Source organism: Myotis davidii, unplaced genomic scaffold (assembly GCF_000327345.1).
Source record: "Myotis davidii unplaced genomic scaffold, ASM32734v1 scaffold896, whole genome shotgun sequence".
Classification (NCBI taxonomy): domain Eukaryota; kingdom Metazoa; phylum Chordata; class Mammalia; order Chiroptera; family Vespertilionidae; genus Myotis; species Myotis davidii.
This window is the reverse complement of record NW_006287365.1, coordinates 303,976-322,395: the sequence shown is the minus strand read 5'-3', so window position 1 is coordinate 322,395 and position 18,420 is coordinate 303,976. Positions and strand designations below refer to the sequence as shown.

The 18,420-nt window shown below is 48.3% G+C and overlaps 3 protein-coding genes across 4 annotated transcripts in view; 2 read left to right on the top strand and 1 right to left on the bottom strand.

Annotated features, from left to right (window-relative positions):
* Positions 1-16,333, bottom strand: part of XRCC1 (X-ray repair complementing defective repair in Chinese hamster cells 1) — a 33,695-nt gene extending 17,362 nt beyond the window's left edge. The window contains exons 1-4 of one of the 2 annotated variants that reach the window (XM_015560908.1): positions 16,013-16,330; positions 15,529-15,621; positions 14,916-15,071; positions 4,840-4,950 (exon numbers count right to left, since the gene is read on the bottom strand). Coding sequence is in view for 1 of the 2 variants with exons in the window: in XM_006759096.2 (XP_006759159.1) it covers positions 4,840-4,950; positions 15,529-15,621; positions 16,026-16,076 (255 nt within the window). In the remaining variant the exon portion in view is untranslated. Of the gene's footprint in view, positions 1-4,839; positions 4,951-14,915; positions 15,072-15,528; positions 15,622-16,012 lie in introns of both variants that reach the window. The other variant, XM_006759096.2, reaches the window with a different exon arrangement.
* Positions 5,405-5,800, top strand: LOC107182356 (60S ribosomal protein L36a). The gene has a single exon (XM_015560909.1). The coding sequence runs from the start codon at positions 5,427-5,429 to the stop codon at positions 5,745-5,747; it is 321 nt and encodes a 106-aa protein (XP_015416395.1). The 5' UTR covers positions 5,405-5,426; the 3' UTR covers positions 5,748-5,800.
* Positions 16,334-17,395: 1,062 nt separating the features above from the next.
* PINLYP (phospholipase A2 inhibitor and LY6/PLAUR domain containing) overlaps positions 17,396-18,420 on the top strand; it is a 3,562-nt gene continuing 2,537 nt past the window's right edge. Inside the window, exon 1 of the mRNA XM_015560895.1 lies at positions 17,396-17,696. Within this exon, the coding sequence (XP_015416381.1) occupies positions 17,396-17,696 (301 nt within the window). The remainder of the gene's footprint in view (positions 17,697-18,420) is intronic.

Here is an 18,420-nt window from a genome sequence, read left to right as displayed (position 1 = left end):
CTGGTGCTGGGAGGCATATTACCCTTTTACTATATAGGATAGAGGCCTGGTGCATGGGTGGGGCCGGCTGGTTTTCCCTGAAGGGTGTCCTGGATCAGGGTGGGGTCCCCACTGGGTTGCCTGGCCAGTCTGGGTGAGGGGCTGAGAGCCATTTTCAGGCTGGCCAAGCCCCCCGGCGATGGAAGCTCCCAGCCTCTCCTTTTTTTTCTTTTTTATTCTGGGATTTATTTACCTTCTATAATTGAAACTTTGTTGCTTTGAGTGGAGCTCAGAGCCAGCCACAGCAGGGAAGCTGGGCTTCCTGCTCGCTCCATCTCTGTGGCCACGGCCGGCTGAAAGCAGGTATCTGAGGTTTATTTACCTTCTATAATTGAAACTTTGTTGCTTTGAGTGGAGCTCAGAGACGGCTGCGGCAGCTTGGCTTCCTCCATCATTGGGGCAACCAAGCCTCCTGCTCGCTCCAGCTCCGTAGCTGCCAGCCGCCATCTTGGTTGGGTTAATTTGCATCAGTTACTCTGATTGGCTGGTGGGCGTGGCTTAAGGCATAGCAAAGGTACAGTCAATTTGCATGTTTGTCTTTTATTAGTATAGATTATTTTCCAAATAAACAACTGTAAACCTACTTTTGCCCCATCCTGTATACTAACTATAGTAATATACTTAACATAGCAAAAGTTATGTGAATGGCTTTAGGCCCATTATTAGGTAAAATAAAGGTTACTTGAAAACAGTACAGAATAACCTGACTGCTGATCTGATAACCTAGAGGGCTACTAAGTGACTAACGTGCAGATAGCATATTCACCATGGAGACACTGGACAAAGGGATGACTCATGCCCCTGACAGGACAGTTCAAGATTTCATGAAGCTACTCAGACAGCACAGAATTTAAAACTTATGAAGATAAGAGATGACTATTATACATATGTGTTAACACTTGGGGAATCTGAGTAATGGGAATATGGGAGTCTTTTGCACTACTTTTGCAACTTTTCTGTAGGTCTGAAAGCTACTGAGAAGCTGGTTTTATAATTTAGATGGAAATAAATACAAAAGATCTAGAATAGCCAAAACAAGACTAAAGTTGGAAGTCCAACACAATCTGTTTTCAATATTTTCTATTAAGACAGTGTGGTACTGGCATAAAGATAAACATATAGCCCTGGCCAGTGTCTCAGTGGTTAGAGCGTCAGCCTGCTCACCAGTGTCTTGGGTTCAATTCCCGGTCAAGGGCATGAACCTAGGTTGCAGATTTGATCCCCAGCCAGGTCAGGGAGCATACAGAAGGCAACCAACCTCCCTCCCTTCTTCCCTCCCTTCTCCTCTCTCTAAAAAAATCAAAGGGAAAAATATCCTCAGGTAAGGATTAAAAAAAAAGATAGCCCTAGCCAGTTTGGCTCAGTGGATAGAGCATCAGCTGGCAGACTGAAGGGTCTTGGGTTCGATTCCAGTCAAGGGCATGTACTTTGGTTTGATCTCCAGCCCGATCAGGGCATGTGCAGGAGGCAACCAATCACTATGTCTCTCTCACAATGATGCTTCTCTCTCTCTCTCTCTCTCTCCCACACACACACATACTCTCTCTCTCTAAAAATCAATGGAAAAATATCCTTGTGTGAGGATTAACACCACCAAAATAAACATAAATATCAATGGAACAGAGAACACAGAAAAAAATCTCTGCATATATGGTCAATTAATTGTCAACAAAAGAGCCAAAACAATTCAATAGGAAAAAGAAAGTCTTTCTCTCTCTCTTTTTAAAATATATTTTTATTGATTTCATAGAGGGAGATAGAAACATCAATGATGATAGAGAATCATTGATTAGCTGGGTTCTACACACCCCCCACTGGGAATTAAGCCTGCAACCCAGACATGTGCCCTGACCAGGAATCAAACTATGACCTCCCGGTTCACAGGTCAACACTCAACCACTGAGACATGCCAGCCAGATGGGAAGTATCTTTTAAAAAAAATTTTTTTTAATAAATAGATAAATAATTTTCAACAAACGTGAAAAATGCATGTCATCCTCTATTTCACACAATATACAAAAATTCATTTGCAATGGATCAGAGATCTAAGTGTGAAACCTATAAATACAAAGCTTCTAGAAGAAAACGCAGGAGATGGTGGAAAGCAGAATAATATCCATCTCCTCCTTCTCCCCAGTCTCAACCCGCCCCCCCGCCCTGCCGCCATCAAAAGGTTTCCACAGTCTAATCCCTGGAACCTATGAAATGGCAAAATAGACTTTGCAGATGCAATGGAAGATCTTGAAATAGGGAGATTACCTGGGTTATCCAGGTGGGTCCAGTGTCTTTATAAGAAAGATGGAGGCAAGAGAATCAGTCAGAGAAGAGATGAAGAAGATGTTAGAGTGACGTGATTGCTAGCTTACAGTGGTCGCCAACAGGTGGTCCGCAGACCACTGGTGGTCCGTGAGGTCCGAAAGGTTGGCAACTGTTGGCTTAGAAGCTGGCAGAAGGGGCCACAAGCCAAGAAATGCAGGCAGCCTCTAGAAGTTGGGCCAGGAAGGAAAATGGATTCTCCCTTGGAGCCTCCAGAAGGAATGCAGCCCTGCCATCTCCTTGGATATTAGACAACTACCTCCAGAACTGTACGATCATAAATGTGTGTTGTTTTAAACCACTGAGTTTGTGACAATCTGTTACAGCAGCAATAGGAAACTAATACAGGCACCATCGTCATTACTTTGTGGGAGGAAAATACCTCTTAGAGGACACTAAAGGTACTAAGTATTAAAAAAAAACAACAACCCTGGATAGATTGGACTTCATCAGAGGCACTGCAATGAAAAGGCAAGTCACAGACTTGGGGGAAATCTGCAATACATATATCTGAAAAAAGAGACTGAAAAAAATACAGAGTTAATGCCCATGACAAAAAGACAAACAACCTAATAAAAAAATAAGATAAATGAATGACTAATAAGTACATGAAAGGTACTTATTACATGTCATAAATGGTTGGGAAAATGCACATGAAAGCCACAATAAAATACCACTACACGCCATCTGAATGGCTGAAATTTAGAAAATTAAAAAGACTGGCAATATCAAGAATGGGTAAGGATGTGAAGCAACTAGAATTCTCATATACTGCTGAAGGGAATATAAAATGATACAACCACTGTGGAAAACTCAATTTCTAATAAGGTTAAAACATATATTTAACCTAAGACCCTGCAATACCACTCCTAGGTATTTAACCAAAACAAATCTCCAAAAGAGGCTTGAACAAAAATGATCCAGCAGCATTATTCACAATAGTCAAAAAGTGGCCAGAGATACCAACAAGAGGTTGGAAAACAATAGTGGTCTATGCTTACAGTGGAATACGACTCAGCAATAAAGTTGAACAGACCATTGACATAGTCACAATATGGGAAAATCTCCAAAAACCATATGGTGAGTGAAAGAGCCACCCACAAAAGAAGTACACACTGTGAGATTCCATTTATATGAAAACCTAGGACAGGCAAAACTAACCCATATTGACAGAAAGGAAGTCAGAGGTTGCCTGAGCTGGCGGGGGTGGGGGAGGAGGAAGGGCATGGTGGGGAGGGAGGAATGACTATTAAAGGGATACAGGGAACTTTCAGTGACGCTGGCAGTGCTCTGTGTCTTGATTTGGGAGATAGTTGCACAGGTGCATACATTTGTCAAAGACTCATTGGCCTCTTTTTTTTTTTTTAAATATATTTTATTGATTTTTTTACAGAGAAGAAGGGAGAGAGATAGTTAGAAACATCAATGAGAGAGAAACATCGATCAGCTGCCTCCTGCACATCTCCCACTGGGGATGTGCCCACAACCCAGGTACATGCCCTTGACCGGAATCGAACCTGGGACCTTTCAGTCCACAGGCCAACGCTTTATCCACTGAGCCAAACCGGTTTCGGCGACTCATTGGCCTCTTGACCTCTACAGTAAGATCTGTGTATTTTATGGTATGCAAAATAGACAACAATTAAAAACAATTTCTGCCCTGGCCAGTGTGGCTCAGTTGGCTGGGCATCCTGTGCAAAAGGAAGCTGCCAGTTCCATTTCCAGTCAGGGCACATGCCCGGGTTTTGGCTCCATCCCTGGTAGGGGGCCTGAATGAGGCAGCCTATTGATGCTGCTCCATGTTGCACTCTCAAATGGATGTTTCTCTTTCTCTCTCCTTCCCTCTTCCTTCCTTTCTCTCTCTAAAAATCAATAAACCATTCTTTAAAAACAAAAACAAAAAATTTCTCACTGCAAGAAAAAAAACACGTCTTGTAGAAAACTGGTTTGTTCACTTAAAATTATAAACTCTCTTTGTCACGGCAGGTCTATTTTTATCCAAAAACATTTTGTTGATTAGCTAGCTAACTATGATCTCATCGATCCAGCTCTAATTAATTCAACCAGAAAAATAAAAGGATTGTGCCAACTTTTAAAAATATTCGTAATAGAGCAAAAGGCATTCCTTCTTGGAAACATCTGTTACAAATCAAGTGACTAACAGAGGCAACCCACACAATTCGAAATCTCAATTGGCAGGGACATCTGTGAGAGCCCCTGCGGCTGGGTAAAGCAGTTTTGCTCTCCAGCAGTGACTGAATCTCAGAAAAAACACGTGCCTCTGGTTGTTTATGCCACCACAATGCAACTGGGTCTCTTCCCTGCTCTGCACTGTTTATCACCTGTCTCCTCTGTCCACCGGGCTCCTCCAGAGAGCAGTGGTCAGGGTGACTCATGTCCACTCTAGTCTGGCACCCACGGGAAGCCAGGATGGGGCATCTGGGGCAGGGATCAGCCTGGGGCCCATCGCAAGTCCCTGCTTACCTCATAGTCTTGCTCCCCGGCCCCTCCAGCCGAGCTGCCCACCAGCACCTCCACAAAGGCCGAGCCATCGTTCCCGATGTCCACACTATGTATCTGCTCCTCCTTCTCTAACTGCAAGAGAGGGAAAGCCCACGGTTAGTGCCTGCTCTGCCCCAGGGCTCACTGTAGGACCTTGGGAGTGGGATGACCTTCATATGAGCCACCATATCTCCTTGCAATGTCAACTCTGGGACACGTAGATGGCCAAAGTGGTGCCACCTTGTGCCCAGCATTTGGCATTCAGAGCTCAAAAAATATTCACTGGCCCTAACCGGTTTGGCTCAGTGGATAGAGCGTCAGCCTGCGGACCCTAGGGACCCAAGTTTGATTCCGGTCAAGGGCATGTACCTTGGTTGTGGGCACATCCCCAGTAGAGGGTGTGCAGGAGGCAGCTGATCAATGTCTCTCTCTCATGGCTGTTTCTAACTATCCCTCTCCCTTCCTCTCTGTAAAAAATCAATAAAATATTTTTTTAAAGTAAAAATACAAAAAGAATTGTCTTAAAAAAATAAATTCACTGGCTTTCCCTGCTGATAGCTCTCGCAGACATGGTGAACGTTCCGAAAACCCGCCGAACTTTCTGTAAGAAGTGTGGCAAGCATCAACCCCACAAAGTAACACAGTACAAGAAGGGCAAGGATTCTCTGTATGCACAGGGAAAGCGGCGTTATGACAGGAAGCAAAGTGGCTATGGTGGGCAGACTAAGCCAATTTTCCGTAAAAAGGCTAAAACTACAAGGAAGATTGTGCTGAGGCTTGAATGCGTTGAGCCTAACTGCAGATCTAAGAGAATGCTGGCTATTAAGAGATGCAAGCATTTTGAATTGGGAGGAGATAAGAAGAGAAAGGGTCAAGTGATCCAGTTCTAATCTTCATATTTTGTTTAATTATATGACAATAAAATCATGGTATGTTCAATTCATAAATAAATAAATAAATAAATAAATAAATTCACTGAATGCATAAACCCCCACACCCTCTTCCCCAGCTCCTCCAGACTCTCCAGACTCTGCCAGACCAGCTTATATTCTGCTCTCCTTGGCAGCACTTGCCAGAGTTTCCACCCCCAATCACAAAGGCTTCTGGAGAAGTTCCCTGAGGATAGGGCCCTGTTCTGGTTTTCTGACCACTGCTTCCTGGGTTCAAAACCCAGCTCTGCCAAACACTAGCTATGTGGCCTCTAACATCATGGACCCTCAGTTTCCTCATCTGTAAAATGGGGACGATAACCATATCTATGCACATAAATACTATGGCCACAGGGCCCGTATGTAATAGGCACTCTACCACTGTCAGTCAGGAGGCATTATTAGTCAACTAGAGGCATTATTAGTCAACTGGGGGGGGGAGGGGGGTCTTCAGCCCAGCCTGAGCCCTCTTGCAGTCCAGGAGCCCTTGGGGGATGTCTGACGGACGGCTTAGGCCCATGGGGAGCGGGCCTACGCCGTCCGTCAGACATCCTTAGCGCTGCTGTGGAGCCGGCTATGAGCCCAGCTTCTGGCTGAGGGACGCTCCCCCTATGGGAGCACACTGACCACCAGGCGGCAGCTCCTGCATTGAGCATCTGCCCCCTGGTGGTCAGTGCATGTCATAGCAACCGGTTGTTCCGCCATTGGGTCAATTTGCATATTAGCCTTTTATTATAGAGGATGCTCAATAATTATCTGTCAAAAGAAGGAAAGAGCTACCTGTAGGACCTGCCATCCCCTTCTGACATTTAAGGATGCAGAAAGCCAGGTGGGGGTGGGAGGCAGTTGGGAACAGCTGAGGCAAGTCTCCTGCTTTCTAGTATAAGACTCCTGTATTTGGATCCTAGAATGACAAGTTAGCCCACATGTGTGGCTCAGTGGTTGAGCACTGACCCATGAACTGGTTCAATTCCCAGTCAGGGCCCGGATTGCGGGCTCGATCCCTAGTCGGGGGTGTGCAAGAGGCAGCCGATCAATGGTTCTCTCTCATCATTGATTTTTCTATCCCTCTCTTCCTCTCCCTTTCTTGCTCTGAACTCAGTGATAATTTTTAAAAACCACACATATAGAATGACAAGTTATTCCAACCTTCAAAGGTACCTAGTCCACCACCGCTCAGATCATCTACCCCGACTGCTCAGATTATCTGATGCTCCAATCTTCCCTGTCACCTCCCAGTCAGGAGTTCACACAGACATCACCTGCACAGGGCTACACACAGGAGCATCCAACATGGAAGGAAGGAGCCTGGACTTGGGATGAGTCAAGCCTGGGTTCAAATCCAGCCCTGTCATTTCTAAGAGTGCAACCCTGGGTGACATACAACCTCTCTGAGGCAGGGAACTCACATGTTAAAGGGAGGGTCCTCATTGTTATTATAATAACCCTCCTTCTGAAGCGAGCTGGATGACACAGATACTAACAACCATAACAACAGTTGCTGTGAACATCTAAGGGCCCACGATGTGCCAGACACATAATACATGCATCTTCTCTCCTCACAACGGCTTTGCAAGGCAGGGCTATAATTATCTTCATTTTATACATGAGCAAATGGAGGAAGGAAGTGGTTATGTAACTCCCTAAGGTCACACAGCTGGTGAGCGGCAGAGCTGGGACCAGAGACCGTGCAGGCTCGCTAGAGCTGGTTAGGGCTCCTTCCCCACCAGGTGAGCATGCTGAAGAGAGAGGAAGTGATGCGGGAGGGGCCTTCCCAAGGTTGAGCCGTGCTGGCCTGACGACTCCGCCCGCCTCCACTGCTGCCCTCAGCTCAGAGCCCTCTTGGGTGTGGTGCTGCCCCGGCACACAAGTCCCAGCCTGATTTCTTGGCCTCCTGCCACACGTGCTGGCTCTCCTCCAGCCATGTTGCCTTCCTTCTGTCCTGAGAACAGGCTGGCTCCTTTCCACCGCAGGGCCTTTCCACCTGTCATCCCCCTGCTTAGTCTACCCCTCCCCAAACCTTACTGTGGCTGGCGCCTTCCATCCTTCAGGTCTGCTCACATGTTGCTTCAGCCCAACCAAAGTAGCCTCCCCACCTCCTAACAGGTGCTTCTCTAGCCCCTGTCCCTGCTTTATTTTTCTTCATTATCACCACTTGATATTATATAGTTACATTTTTTATTTGTATTTGTCTAACACCTGTCTTTTAAGCTCCATGAGGACAGGGGCAATATGACTCATTCCCTACTGTGTCCCCAATGCCAAGAACAATGTCTGATCCATCCCAGCTCTGCTCACTTACCGCTCCCCGAAGCGGGGAGTCCTAGGCCCTGTGAGCTGGGGAGGGTGACTGTTGCCTTAGATTATGCCACTGGGGGCGGGGGAGGGAAGGAGAGTGGGCAGGAGGTTAGGCAGCTCCCTTGATGGGCCAGGGTGGGAGGAGAGGGGGTTGATTCTACCCTCCCGGGAGCAGGAAAGAGCAGCCCCTGAGGGTGGGCACAGGTGACGCTCAACAACAGGGAGGAGGGTGCAGTGAGGGGAACCAAGTAAAATATCACCTTGTCTGGGGTCACCAGGGTTTTCCTAAAGGACAGACCTGTCTTTTTTTTAAAATATATTTTATTGATTTTTTACAGAGAGGAAGCGAGGATAGAGAGCTAGAAACATCTATGAGAGAGAAACATCGATCAGCTGCACGCCCCCTACTGGGGATGTGCCCGCAACCAAGGTACACACCCTTGACCGGAATCGAACCTGGGACCCTTGAGTCCACAGGCTGAGGTTCTATCCACTGAACCAAACCCTTCTGGCAAACACCTGTCTTTTAAGCTCCATGAGGACAGGGGCAATATGACTCATTCCCTACTGTGTCCCCAATGCCAAGAACAATGTCTGATCCATCCCAGCTCTGCTCACTTACCGCGGTGTGATCCTGGAGCAAATGGCTTCATGTCACCCCTTGGGCCTTAGTTTCCTAACCTATAATATGGGGACAGTAACAACATCTACCTCATACAGTTGTGAAGATTCAAATGAAGAATACACATGAAGCCCCTTGAATAGTGCCTGCCACAGTGCAAGCGTTCCATAAATGTCAGCTGATCCTATCATCACAAGAGGCCTCAGTACAATCCTGATGGATGAGTGAACAGATGGACGGGAAGCTCCCAGTGACCATTTGCTGAAGAAACAAATGCCCTGAGTTGTAATTCTGACTCTACTCTCCCTGACCAAGCAGCTTTGGTGAGTTGCTTGCCTCAGTGTCCTCATCTGTCACAAAAGAATCACCATGGCTAACATTTTTAGATTCTCGCTGAGTGCCAGGTGTGTAGTATATCCGTTTCCTGCTGCCGCTGTAACAAAGTACCACAGACTTCCTCGCTAAAAACAACACAGCTCACAGAGCTGGAGGTGCGAAGTCTGAAATTTGGTCTCACTGAGTAAGATCAAGGTGTCCGCAGGGCTGTTTCTTCGGGAGACTTTAGGGGAGAAGCACTTCCTTGCCTTGCTCCTAGAGGCACCTGCCTCCGTGGCTTGTAGCCCCTCCCTCCAGCTTCAAAGTCAGCCATGGCATCCCTCTAACCTTAGCTTCCATCACCACATCTCCTGCGACTCTGGTTCTGCTGTCTCCCTCTTACCCTTATAAGGACCCTGGTGGTTATAGTGTCCTCTCCTCCCCTCCCCCAATAATCCAGTTAATCGCACCATCTCAAGATCCTTAACTTCATATCTGCAAGGTCCCTTCTGCCATGTAAACTGACATATTCAAGGATGGGGCACCTTTTCAGGGGCCATTATGCTGCCTATCACAGTTGACGAAGCTCTTCCTGGGCCAGGCATCACTGAATCCTCACAAGGGTCAGTTACTATTCCAGTTCTTCAGATGGGGAAACTGAGGCTCGGTTTAAATAAACAGCTCACATGTCACACAGAACTATGACTGGCAAGGAGTGCGAGGAGTCAGAAATGTGGGCCCAGCTTTCTGACTATAAACTAACACTCCTTCTCAACTCCCTTTCAGGTAAAAATGCAATATCTTTACCTCTCCCACAACATAAAGCACCAGGCCCCACATTTAGTAGGATGGATATATTTTGTATTTTAAATGAATGAGTCTTTTAACTACTCTACTTTGCACACACATAGGTTCCCTTGTATTCTTTTTTCCTTTCCTTCCTTTTATTACCACATACTTAGCTTAAAACAACATACATTTATTATCGCAGTTTCTGTAGATCAGAAAGCCAGCACAAGGTGACCGGATTCTCAGCTCAGGGTTTTACGGGGCTGAAATCTAGTGCTGGTTAGGTCTGTGGTTCTCATCTGGGGCGCAGGGTCCTCTTTTAAGAGGACTGGCTATTGGCAGAATTCATTTCCTTGTGGTTGAAGGACTGAGGTCCCCTTCCTAGCTGACAGTCAGGACACAACTCTCAGTTGCCAGAGGCCCCTCGCACTCCTTGTCACATGGTCCCCACAGGCCGCTCAGAACATGGATGCTCGCTGCTTCTTCCAGTCAGCCAGAGTGTGTTTCTCTGACTTCCTCCTCTGTTCTTTCTTCTTTTTCATAAATAAAAAATTTTTCATAAAAATGTGTATACATGGAAAGAACCCAAATCAAATGTCCACAGACTTATGAATGGATACACATTGTATGGTCTATCCCAGTGGTCGGCAAACTCATTAGTCAACAGAGCCAAATATCAACAGTTGGATTGAAATTTCTTTTGAGAGCCAAATTTTTTAAACTTAAACTATATAGGTAGGTACATTGTTATTAACTTAATTAGGGTACTCCTAAGCTGGCCTTTGCTAAAAACGTCCTCAATCTGATTCGCTGAGGTCAACCCCTTTCAACTCTCCCATCCACACTCGTCTTGTATACTTGTTTCGCCTATCTCCTTTCCGAAAACTGACTTCTGTGCATGGGCCACGAAGTTTCAATCGCACTGTACGTGGGCGCCCACACGTGGTATTTTGTGGGAGAGCCATACTCAAGGGGCCAAAGAGCAGCATGTGGCTTGCGAGCCGCGGGTTGCCGACCGCTGGTCTCTCCAAACGATGGATTATTACTGAACTCTAAAAAAGAATGAAGCACTGACACATGCTACAACATGGAGGAACCTCGAAAACAATAGCTAAGTGTGAGACACCAGACACAAAAGGCCACACACATTGTGTGAGCCTATTTATATGAAATGTCCAGAAAAGGTAAATCCATGGAGACAAAAAGCAGATCAGTGGTTGTCAGGGGCAACCTGGGGAAAGGAGAACAGGGAGTGACTGCTTAATGGTTATAGGGTTTCTTTCTGGGGGTGATGAAAACATCCCCAATGAGTGGTGGTGACTGCAGAACACTGTCAATATACTAAAAATCTCTGAACTGTAGATTTTAAATGGTTACAATGGTGAATTTTATGTCATGTGAGTTTTATCTCAGAAAAAGAGTGTTCAGTAAGTGTCAGCTGTTAGCAGAAGGGCTTAAGCACCAGATGACTGTCATCTGCGGCCAGGTTTGTGGGCACCTTTCGCAGGAAGTCATAATTCACGACAGTGAAACAAATGGCACATGGAGATTTACAAAGTTCCTAAGAGACATCTTGTAAAAACTGTTCCACACCCATGAAAAGCAATGTTATGTATAATTTAAAAGAATAAACTTTAAAAGGTAGAAACTTAAAAGGTAGAAATCAATGGCATGAATCTCCAAGATATAATTATTTGAAAAAATATTATGTAATTTTAATGTTTTAATATGTTTTTATTGATTTTAGAGAGAGAGGAAGGGAGAGGGAGAGAAACTACAATGAGAGAGAGTCATTGATCAGCTGCCTACTGCACGCCCCACACTGGAGACTGAGTCCCCAACCTGGGCATGTGCCCTGACGGGAAATCCAACCACGACCTCCTGGTTCACACTCCACCACTGAGCCACACCGCGGGGCTCTCTCTCTCTCTCAACCTCTCTGTCTCTAAAACAAACAAAAAAATCAATAAAAACATATTTAAAAAACAAAGCATACTATGGAGAGCAGCCAGACCCAAAAGTATATACTGTCTGATTCCATTTACATAAAATTCAAAACCTGGCAAAACAAATCGACGCTGTTAAAAATGGTTACCCTTCTGGGGGAGGCAGTGACAAGAAGGAACACAAGAAGGTTTGGGGGCGGCATGTCCTGTTACTTGATCTGAGTGTGGAGCAGGTGACAGTTACGGTCTGTGAGGATTCACAGAACCGTGTGCTTTGCTGTACAAATGTTACACATAAAAAGAAGGTGAAAACCAAGTTAAAACCAAGTGATTCGTAACCACTGAGCCCTGGCCAGTGTGGTTCAGTTGGTTGGAGTGTCATCCAGTACACCAAAAGGTTGTGGGTTCGATTCCTGGTCAGGAAACATACCCAGGTTGCAGGATCAATCCCCAATCAGAGTGCATCTAGGAGGCAATTGATCAATGTTTCTCTCTCCCACACTTCCTCTCTCTCTAAAAATGTCCTTGAGTGAAGATTAAAAAATAAAAAGAAAGAAAACCACTGAAAAACAAAAAAGAAACGTGCGCCACCTTGCTGTTGAACATTTCTCCTAAGCAACCCACCTCCGGGGGGGCACAGGAGCTACACCTGGGCTGTGTGCCAGCCATACCCTCTGGCCAGGAGAAGTAGCAAACAGATGGACTCTCCCTCCCGAGAGCAAGTGGTGGGTTGGCCACAGAGATTCCATGGCCATGGCAAACCAAAAAGGTACGTGGGCTACCAAGAGCACAGGGCTAAACCCTATGTGGTAATATCCAGGTGTAGCATAATATTGTTGGGAAGGAAAAACACACAGATTAGTCTATGTGTCCTGATGTCCAGAAGTTTTACCCTCATCACTTGCTTGAAAAGAACCAAAATTAGCATTCACTGAATATGGAGTCACCCTGCATATTGGCAGCTGCCAAAAGCAATCAGAGTTTCCAAAGGATCTCTGACATGAGCTAAGTTAACCACTGCAATGCCGCTTGCTCAGAGACTTGCCCCCTGCAGTTCATTCTCAACACAGAAATCAGGATCCTGTGAGAACCCAAGTCAGATTCTATTTCTTCTCTGCTCAGAGCCTTTCAGTGGCTTCCCTCTCAACCAGAGTAAAAGCTTAAGTCCTTACAATGGTTTTCAGGCCTTGAGTGTCTTGGGGACCTCCCCCCCAACCCTCTTAGCTCATCTCCAACTTCTCTCCCCCTGGCTAACTCTACTCCACCCCCATAGGCCTCCCAGCTGTTCCTCTCAGGCCAGCATCAGCCCACCTAGGAGCCCAGAAATCTGCATAGCTCACAACATAGCTCACTCTGCTTAAATGTCACCTCAGGGAGGCCTTGCCTAACTCCCTATTTAAATAAAATCTTCTTGCCTGGCCAGTGTTGCTCAGTGGTAGAGTGTTGACCCATACATTGGGTGTCACGGTTCGATTCCCAGTCAGGGCACAGGCCCAGGTTGCTGGTTGCGGGCTCCATCCTCAGTGGGGGGCGTGCAGGAGGCAGCCTATCAGTGATTCTCTTTCATCATTTATGTTTTTATCTCTCCCTCTCCCTTCCTCTCTCTGAACTTAATAAAAATACATTTAAGCCCAACCGGCATGTTTCAGTGATTGAGCACTGACCTATGAACCAGGAAGTCATGGTTCGATTCCCAGTCAAGGCAAATGCCCAGGTCTCAGACTCGATCCCCAGTGGGTGTGCAGGAGGCAGCCAATCAATGATTCTCTCTCATCACTGATGTTTCTCTCTCTCTCTCCTTCTCCCTTCCCCTCTGAATTCAATATAAACATAAATGTAAATATTTTAAATAAGTAAATAAATAAATACCTCTTGCCACTGCCTCCTACCCCAGCTGGGGCATTCCCCATTCCTCTTAACTGTTTGTTTTTCTTCCACAGCACTCATCAGCTGACTTACGTTTTACTTTTGACTTTCCCCACAAACATGAAAGCTCCACAGGACTGACATATCTATGTCTGATGCTGTCCACTGCTATATGGCCCCAATGTCTAAAACAGTTTGGCCTATAGAAGGTACTTTATAATTAACTAGAGGCCCAGTGCACGAATTCATGCACAAATGGGGTCCCTTGGCCTGGCCGGCAATCGGGGCCAATGGGCCTGTCGGCCAGCCAGGTGGAAGGACCCTGAGAGGTTGGCTGGCCACAGGAGGTTGGCTGTGGGAGCACACTGACCACCAGGGGGCAGCTCCTGCATTAAGCATCTGGCCCCTGGTGGTCAGTGAGCATCATAGTGACTGGTCGACCAGTCATTCCAACTGTTTGGTCATAATGGTCGCTTAGACTTTTATATATGTCAGCTGATGGATGTTTCTCTCTTATCAATGTTTCTAACTCTCTACCCCTCTCCCTTCCTCTCTGTAAAAAATCAATAAAATGTATTTTTTAAAAAATTCAAAACATTATGTTAGGTGTCACAAAATCAAGTAACATCAGATGCATAAATCAACTGAGTGTGATAAGTACAGTGGGGCCTTGACTTACAAGTTTAATTTGTTCCAAGACTGAGCTCGTTAAGGAGCTCATTAACTCAAATTACTCTATCAACTCAATGCAAAAAATTGGCTGAGAGACAGCTGGTATCTCAAAAAACTCGTTAGTCAGGACACTGGTAAGTCAAGGCCCCACTGTATAGATTATTCAATGATTGAATGAACAACTGAATCCACCCACTCTTGAATCTATAGGTCCTGTCCCTGTACTGACAACTTCCACACCTGTCTCAGCTCCAGGTCCGATCTGCCAGTTGGATGACGCCCCTCAGAAATCCCAAAGTCGTATCAAACCTGGACATGTTACGTGGACACATCACCTTCTCAGGCTGCCCCTCTCTGGTTTCCCATTTCAGTGACAGCAGCACTGTCTCCCTCAGTCTCCCGGGTCAGAGAACCCTGTGCCTCGCTCCGGCCCCTGGGCCTCCCTCACCCCCATGTCCTGTCTCCTCTGCTTTCAGTCTCTCTGCTCCCACTCCAACTGAGGTACAGATTGGGGTGATCCTCCTGGGGTCACAGGAAATTTCCCTCGGATCATGAGAGAGCCCAGCAGAATCATCACTCAGTTATAAAAACAGGAATCCCTCCCTTTACACAAACACCTACCTGTTGACAGGGCACCTCTGCAGACGTTACGTCACCAAATTATCACAACAACCCTGGGCCTGAATCTCATCATTCCCAAAAGACAGATGAGAAAACAAGTGCAGAGAAACTGAAGCGGCCAGTCCGAACTACCATTTCTGCAATGCTGTTGTTAATCTACACCATGGGACATGTTTGCCATTGATTTTTAGAGAGAGTGGAAAGGAGGGAGAAAGAGGGGAGGAGAGAGAGCGAGAGAGAGAGAGAGAGATATCAGTGTGCAAGAGACATGCTGCCATTGTCCAGGAAAGGAAGCTGAGGCCAGGGGAAACCCTCAACCTGCAGACTCCGAGCAGGGTCTAGGCTGGGGTCCAGACTCCCTTTAGGTCCCACAGCGGTTCTCAACCTGTGGGTCGAGACCCCTTTGACAGTGGAACGACCCTTTCACAGGGGTCGCCTAAGACCATCCTGCATATCAGATATTGACATGACGATTCATAACAGTAGCAGCATGACAGTGATGAAGTAGCAACGGAAATAATTTTATGGTTGGGTCACAACATGAGGAACTGTATGTACAGGGCCAGAAGGTTGAGAACCACGGCCTTAGGGGATAGGGTGGGGGCAGGGTCACCTGGAGCACCACCGAGATGGTCTTCTCGCCCGCCCTGGCCGCGCGCCACTTCCGGTAGGTGTCCGCCTTGAGGAGGTTGTCTGCACAGTGGGTCTGGGCATGGACATAAGAACGGGAAAGGGGATGTGAGGGCACCGAGATGAAAGCCGGGTCCCCCACTTCCAGACTACTCCTCCGAGTCCTCCCAAGCCCTCCGCGATCCCCCAGATTTAAGTGTCCCCGTTAATTCCCCCCGCGCTCTGCCTTGAGCCCCGTACAACACTTCGCCCGGGAAGTTCACCCATGAGCTCTCCTAGTCCTCCTTCCTTCCGGAACTTCCACGGACGCCCGGAAGCTCCCCCAGTCCAAATCCCTCTCAGAACCCCCTTATAACCAACCGCCTGGAAATGCCCCCCGACCCTCCTCAGACTCCCCTGAAGGTCCCTTCTACACTCCAGACGTTCTCACGGAGCCAGCGCCCTCAGAATTCCTCCACGTCTCCCACCCTAGTCCCTCACCGTGTCCTGGCTACTGCAGGACACCACATGGCGGAGGCGGATCTCCGGCATGTCAGCGTCGTGGGCTTCGCGGGACCTGAAGGACGCAGGAGGGTCCGAGTTTCAGGGGCGACGAGGGGGTGCGCCCTGCGCGCGCTGAAGTGCGCACGCGCGCGAGGCTCGGGCCTTTCAAACCGCGGCGCGCCGGCGCACGCGTCAACCCGGCGCCAGCGCAGTCCCGCCTCTCGGGAGCGTGGCTCCGAATTCCCTAGCAACAAGCTTCTCCTCTAGCCCCGCCCCCCCGGCCCTATCACTCTTTAGCCCCTCCTCCCGGTGATGGTCACATCCCGTTTTTCCCGGCGCCTAGCAACAGGAGCGGCCTCCGGATTGGTCCCTAGAAGAGATTCCCCATTTTCATTGGACAACGTAGTCGCCGCCCAAACTGAAGCCTGGAAACCTAGAGGACCCGGAAAGCTGAGCGCATTTTTGCAGAGAGCCGGGAGCAGTGATGGCGAACCTATGACACGCGTGTCAGAGGTGACACGCGAACTCATTTTTTTGGTTGATTTTTCTTTGTTAAATGGCATTTAAATATATAAAATAAATATCAAACATATAAATCTTTGTTTTACTATGGTTGCAAATATCAAAAAGTTTCTATATGTGACACGGCACCAGAATTAAGTTAGAGTTTTTCAAAATGCTGACACGCCGAGCTCAAAAGGTTCGCCATCACTGGAGCGTACTGCAACAGGATCCTCCACCGGTCCTGCAGCTGCACTCTTCCCCCGCTAGCTTCCCACCACACACACGGTGGAAAAAAATCTCAGCTCTCAGAGTTATGCCTGAGGCCAGGAGAGAGTGCGTCAAGAACCTAAATAAAACACAAACCAGACACACACACACACCCAGCCTCGAGTGCTTCCACCCATGCCTCAGTTTCCCAATGTGACCTGTGGGCATCTGTCTCCTGCCACGCCCGTTCACCCCTGCCGGTTGACAGGCACCCCTTCTGTTCGGATCCTCGCCAGACCCAGAGAGACAGCCCCAGGCGGGCAGGAGCGGGAGACAGCCTGAACAAAGAACAGGGAGTATGAGCCAAGCCCATGAAGAAGGGAAGGGAGACAAGGCTCCTGGGCCCCCGCAGAACGAGCCCGGACAGGCTGGGCGCTCCCAGGTCGGGCCCCACCCACGCAGGGTGCCTCCTTGAGATGAGAGAGAAGAGAGAGGGGTTCTCAGACCTTGTAGCTGCCCTACACCTAAAGGGAATCAAGTGACCTGGGATTTTGACCTTGGGCTTCAGGCCAGAAAAAGAAGGTGTGTGTGTGTGTGTGTGTGTGTGTGTGTGTGTGTGTGAGAAAACAGGGAAGTGCCCCTCTGCGTCCTGATAGATGGGGCTGGAAGCCCAGACTCCTGGGGTCCCTGTGGAGGAGGGGGCTGGGCACAAGACGCCCATGTTCCTTTTGGATTCTGGTGGCACCTCCCCAGCCCAGAGCCGCAGAGGCCTGCCCTGCGATCTTACCTCAGCTCCTTCTCTCCCCGGGGTGAAGGTGGGTCCAGACCCGCCCCTCCCCTGCTCCCAGTATAAGTACTGGGAATCTGGGGCTGCTGGGTCACACACCATGAGGCCGTCCCTGACACCGAGCGCCTTCCTGCTGGCCTTCACGCTGCTGGGCACCCTGCTGGGTCTCGGTAAGTGGCCAGAGGCTTGGCTACCTGGCATCCACCTCGGGAGGTTCACGTGGAAGGCAGAAGCTAAGGGAAGAGGAAGACTGGGGCCCGAGAGAGGAAAAGCTCAAAGGCTCTTGGATGGGATCTCTGAGAGAGGAGGGGGCGTGGTGGCTCTGGGTCCTCCGTCCCCTAGGAGGGGGTCTCAAAATAAGACATTTAAACTCTAGAAAGTCAGATGAGAGCATGATTAAGAACCTGCACTCCCCGCACTGGGGATGGAGCCTGCAACCCGGGCATGTGCTCTTGGCCAGAATCGAACCCGGGACCCTCCAGTCTGCAGGCCGACGCTCTATCTGCTGAGCCAAACCGGCCTGGGCAAGAAGGGAAATTTTAAAAAACTGGGGGGAGAGGGAGAGATTACCTTTTTTCCTAGACTCTAGGGAGATCAAACCCCCAGCCTCTCCTCCCTCAGAGGCAGGAGCTCAGGCAAGCCCCACCTTCCCCGGGTCCCAGGGGTCTGGGCCCCAAGCTGCCTCCTCTCTTGGGTCACAGAGTCCATGCCCTCAGCCCTCCTGGTCCTCACTCTCCCTCCTTGAACTGGGATGCAGACCTCAGATTCGGGTTCCCCTTCCACAAGACCTACACGTGGTTCCCAGAGAAGGAGGGTCCCACATCCAAGAACCAACTGGGCCTGCAGCTTCACAAAAACCCCTGGAAACCCCCTCCCGGACCCCCTCCGTGTCCC

Bases quoted from the DNA above. Each gene is read 5' to 3' on its own strand.
- LOC107182356 (XM_015560909.1), top strand. From the start codon at position 5,427: ATGGTGAACGTTCCGAAAACCCGCCGAACTTTCTGTAAGAAGTGTGGC.